General features: G+C 64.9%; 1 protein-coding gene across 1 annotated transcript; it reads left to right on the top strand.

Annotated features, from left to right (window-relative positions):
- Positions 1–251: 251 nt before the first annotated feature.
- On the top strand, positions 252–4,624 carry LOC113208662 (uncharacterized; the record flags this gene model as incomplete). The annotated part of the gene is given in 2 exon segments (XM_052276849.1): positions 252–3,595; positions 3,681–4,624. Coding segments are annotated over 2 exon segments (4,281 nt in total), but the record flags the coding sequence as incomplete, so codon positions are not given.
- Between the last annotated feature and the right edge of the window lie 5 nt (positions 4,625–4,629).

Genomic DNA, 4,629 nt, shown 5'->3' with positions numbered 1-4,629 from the left:
CCCTCCACCCCTCCCTCGTCCGATTGCAAATCTACGATCCAATTTACGAAAAGACGCTTTTCGATAAGCACTAGATAAGCTTCCGAGGGAGAGAGAGTGAGAGGGGGGAGGGGGCATGTATGTAGGCCTACCGGCCAAAATGCAGAGCACTTTAATTTGTTACTTGGTTTATTTTTGTGTCTTCATCTGTTTTTTCAGCGTATATTGTGTGGCACTGTCCTAATCTTGTTTTGCTCTCTCTCTTTTCTTAGTGCCAAAATGAACCTGCCCCCCGAGCTGGAGGTCCCTTGGACGTGCCAGCTGTCAGGCGTTCCCAAGGTCCCACAAGCCAACATCATTTTGTGTATTCCTGGTGGAGTATTCCCTGAGGCATGCAGTCACCCAGCCTGCACCGAGACCACGAAGGAGGACCACTGCCTAGAGGACGGCGGGAAGAAAGACGGCAGCAAGGTGGACGACGTCGGTGGAGACGTCAATTCTGGGTTTGACGACCTTGCCCTGACCCTGTGGTCTGACCGAGCCAGGCGCTCCAGGTCGTGCGCGCCCTCCCTGCAAAGTCGCCCCTCACGCACCCTGAGGGCAAGGTCAGTCGCCCCGTTCTACAACAACCCTCCTAGCTCCCCGTCCTCGTGCGGGAGTCGCTCTCCGACCCGCGGCCGTTCAAGACTCAGGAGGTCGGCACGAAGCGTCTCGAGACCACCGCCATCCAGATCTCGTCGAAAGTCATCCAGATCTCGTCGAAAGTTATCCAGGTCACGAAGCAGGACTCCCTCACCGCCACGGGCCCGCAGCAGGCAGTCTCCACGGCGAGGTCGATCAAGAGCACCAAGACGCTCCCGCAGTCGGTCATCTTCCCGCCGGTCATCTCCCCGTCGGTCATCTCCGCGTCGGTCTTCTTCCCGTCGGTCACCCTCCCGTCGGTCACCCTCCCGTCGGTCACCCAACCGTTGGACACCTACCCGATGGTCGCCTCACCGTCGGTCACCTCACCGTCGGTCACCTCCCTGTCGGTCACCTCCCCGTCGGTCGCCTCCACGTCGGTTCGTTCGAAGCAAGTCGTTGGCACCCTCGCGGGTCAACCCGAGCAGGGCGTGTGCCCCTAAAATACCAGTGAGGAGTTCACCACCAAGGGTAGGAGGGAGGTCACGGTCAAGGAAGTCACGGACCCCGTCGCCCTCCCAGCGCTATCGCCGCTGTACGTCCTATGCTCCCCGGAGGTCCAGGAGCAGGACTCCGCGCAGGTCGCGTGGGTCTAGGAGGTCACGGAGCAAGTCACGGGTGTCTCGAAGGTCAAGAAGTAAGACGCCTACGCGCAGGTCGCGGGCTAGTTCACCACCCTGCAGGAGGCGATCAGTGAGCACGTCGAGGTCGAGGAGCAGAACACCATCCCGCTGTGTATCGCGAGGTTCCAGGCGATCAAGATCTCCACGCCGCAGGTCGCAAGTCTCGAGGGGGTACCGCTCTCGCACCAGGTCCCCGGATAGGAAGTCGCGGTTCAGCAGTCGGTCACGGTACGGGAACTCGTCCCGCAGCAAGTCCCAAGCGCCTCGTGCCAGCACACCGGACCGCAGGAGGTCTCGGGCCTGCAGCAGCTCAAGGGGCCGAACGCCACCGCCCCGCAGCAAGTCCGTAGCCCCGCCGCGGTCCCGGGCCAGGTCGAGGAGGTCCAGAAGCAGAACTCCCCCGGCCGCATCCCGTCGCGGGAGGGGCAAGTCCACGGCACCCATGGCTGCGCACAGCCCATCTCTGCGTGTCTCTCAGCCAGACCGTCGAAGGGGCCGCTCCTGCGCCCCGGCGGCCAGCACCAAGAGGCGCCCTTCGCCGCCAAAGCGGGTGCCGCCCAAGAAGAATCTCAAAGGAAACGACCCCGCGAAAAGGTCAAGCCCTCCGTGGCTGTCCAGCGCATTCACCCTGGTGTCCGTTGCCTCACTGGACTGCCAGCGATGCGAGGGCGTCGGTTACAAGGTGTTACCCGAGACGAGCTCTGCCTGCTTTGGCATGGCCGTGTGCGTGTGCTGCCAGGGCCTCGACGGCCTGCATCGGGTCGGCCTCATCGGCCTCGCCTTCTCGCGACACTGCGAGGCGCGGGGAGCTGCGCGCGTGCTGGCCTCTACGAGCAGCTGCCAGGCGGAGGCAGAGCCGGCCGCGGAGGCCTTCGCCAAGAGGCCGGCGTGGCGGTACCGCTACTTCTGGTACCTGGTCGAGGACGAGGACCACGACGGCCTGGAGTCCCTGCGCGCCGCCCTGGGGGAGATGGCCGCCGTGCTGCGCGACCGCTGGGAGTCCTGCGGGGGGTCGTGGTGCACGCATTGCCTCGCTCACGGAGTGGCGCGTCGCCTCGGTGCAGACCACGTGATCACTCAGTGCGTTCACCGGGTGTGCTGGTGTTGGCTGTGTCAGAGCGACTCGCCCTACCCCAGCCTGCTGGCCAAGCACGGCATCGACAAGATCCCCAGCATCAGCTTGGAGAGGAGCGTGATGCCGACGACGACCGAGGTGCGTGCACCGTCTCCCAGCCCAACCAAGAAGCCAGAGACGGAGATGTCCAATCGCGTCCACACATTCCAGATGAGCTTGCAAGATGTAGTGAACCAGCTCGTGAAGAAGGAGCTGGGCTTTGACCAGGATCAACAGGCGCCCGCAGTGCCGGTGCGCTCGTCAGTCATCGTGCTGGGGCCTGCGGTTGATGAAGGGGACGGGGACGGGCGCTCTTCTTGTGTTGGCAATACAAAAGAGGACGCCGTCGCTTCGGCCTCGACGCATGGCCCGGAAGCTGGGGGCAGTGCCCAGCACCGCGCCGACGATGATCTCACCTCGCCCAAGCAGAGGGAGCGGCGGCGGCAGTCCGGCACGCTGCTGTCCTCCGACTACATTGAAGAAATCCTGAACCAGAAGCCAGGAGCGGGGCGGAGGGGCGCAAGGATGTGCAAGGCCTGTCGCGCCCACGACGTGTCCACGTCCTCTCGCGGCCACAGAGGCAACTGCCCCTTTGCGGACTGCCAGTGCGTCCTCTGCGCCACGGACACGTGCTCGACGGCCTCGTCCCGCCTGTCGCGCGCATCCACGCCGTCGACGTGCTCGGAGCTGTCTTCGCCGGCCCCCGTCCGGCCGCAGACCCCCGAGGCAACCGCACCGTCATTCGCGGCGCTGTCTCCTGAAGCGCCCGTCCTGAGGCCCTTCTGGAAGACGTCCCCCTCCTCGCCACCACCAGGGGCACCGCCGTTGTCCCCCACAACTCCCCCGCCGGCTGAGCCCCATGCGCGCGACGCCGGCGCCGGACCTGAACCGAGCCCAGTGCGACCGTTGGTTGAGCCCGACGTGGACGCCGTCCCCAGCGGTCTCGGTGCACCTACCTCCTTGGCACCGCTGATTAGGGTGGAACCATCCCTTCAGAAGATGTCGGCTTACTTCTCCGTGGACGGGGCCCTCCCTGAGCTACCGCCGCCGGCCCAGCTTGCCGAGGCTTCTGCCGACCGTCTGTCTCCGGAGCTGGCGCGGCCATGCACTCCCCCGCTTTTGTCCGTCAAGCGGGTCAGGCCGCAGGTCTTCTCGCCGCAGCGTAACCCATTCAACAACGCGAATGACGACGACATAGGTGCGTACCCGTGCGTGTTGTTGCCTCTTGTGTTGTCCGACCTCTGCCCCGCCGTTGTCCTCACGGGTCGGCCTCTCTGTTGCAGATCTTGCCTACGCGTGCCTGTGGTGCGGCCAGTCTTTTCAGGACGAGGCCGCGGCGGACGTCCACGCCCTGACGCACGCCGAGGAGGACGCCGAGCCCGAGCAGGAGGCCAGGTGTGCAGGCGAGACTCGGCGCAGCGAGCCTCACGTGAGCGGTTTGAAAGGGTTGTCGCAGCAAAGTCTGAGTTGTTTTGTCCCCGATGCGCAGAGAGTACAGCCCCCAGCAAAGTCAGCTCTGATGCAGCACGTCCCGGCCCCAGTGCAGCACACCACGACCCTCGTGCAGCACACCACGACACTGGTGCAGCACACCACAGCCCTGGTGCAGCTCAGCTCGACTCCGGCGACGCACACCCCGACCAGTATGCAACACTCAGTAGCGTCGGTGCCGCACGTCCCGGCCCCGTTGCACCAATCTACAGCGTTGGTGCCACACGGCCCTGCCCCAGTGCACCAATCTACAGCATTGGCGCAGAACGCCCCGGCCCCAGTGCACCACTTCACAGCCGTGGCTCCGCGCGCCTCGGCCCCGGTGCACCATTCTACAGCCATGGCGCTGCGCGCCCGAGCTCTGTTGCACCAATCCACAGCTATGGTGCCGCGCCCCCGAGCCCCGGTGTACCAGTCTACAGCTATGGTGCCGCGCGCCCAAGTCCCGGTGCACCAATCTACAGCCATGGTGCAGCGCGCCCAAGCCCCCGCGCACCAGTCTACAGCAATTGTGCCACACGCGCAAGCCCCGGTGCACCAATCTACAGCATTGGTGTCGCACGCCCTAGCCCCGGTGCACCAATCTACAGCCATGGTGCCGCGCGCCCAAGTCCCGGTGCCCCAATCTACAGCCATGGTGCAGCGCGCCCAAGCCCCGGTGCACCAATCTACAGCTATGGTGCCGCACGCGCAAGCCCCGGTGCACCAATCTACAGCCATGGTGCAGCGCGCCCAAGCCCC

Source organism: Frankliniella occidentalis, unplaced genomic scaffold (genome assembly GCF_000697945.3).
Source record: "Frankliniella occidentalis isolate FOCC.00 unplaced genomic scaffold, Focc_3.1 Scaffold4708, whole genome shotgun sequence".
In the NCBI taxonomy this organism is placed as follows: Eukaryota; Metazoa; Arthropoda; class Insecta; order Thysanoptera; family Thripidae; genus Frankliniella; species Frankliniella occidentalis.
Note: the sequence above shows the minus strand (reverse complement) of the source record. Positions and strands in the feature narration are given on the sequence as shown.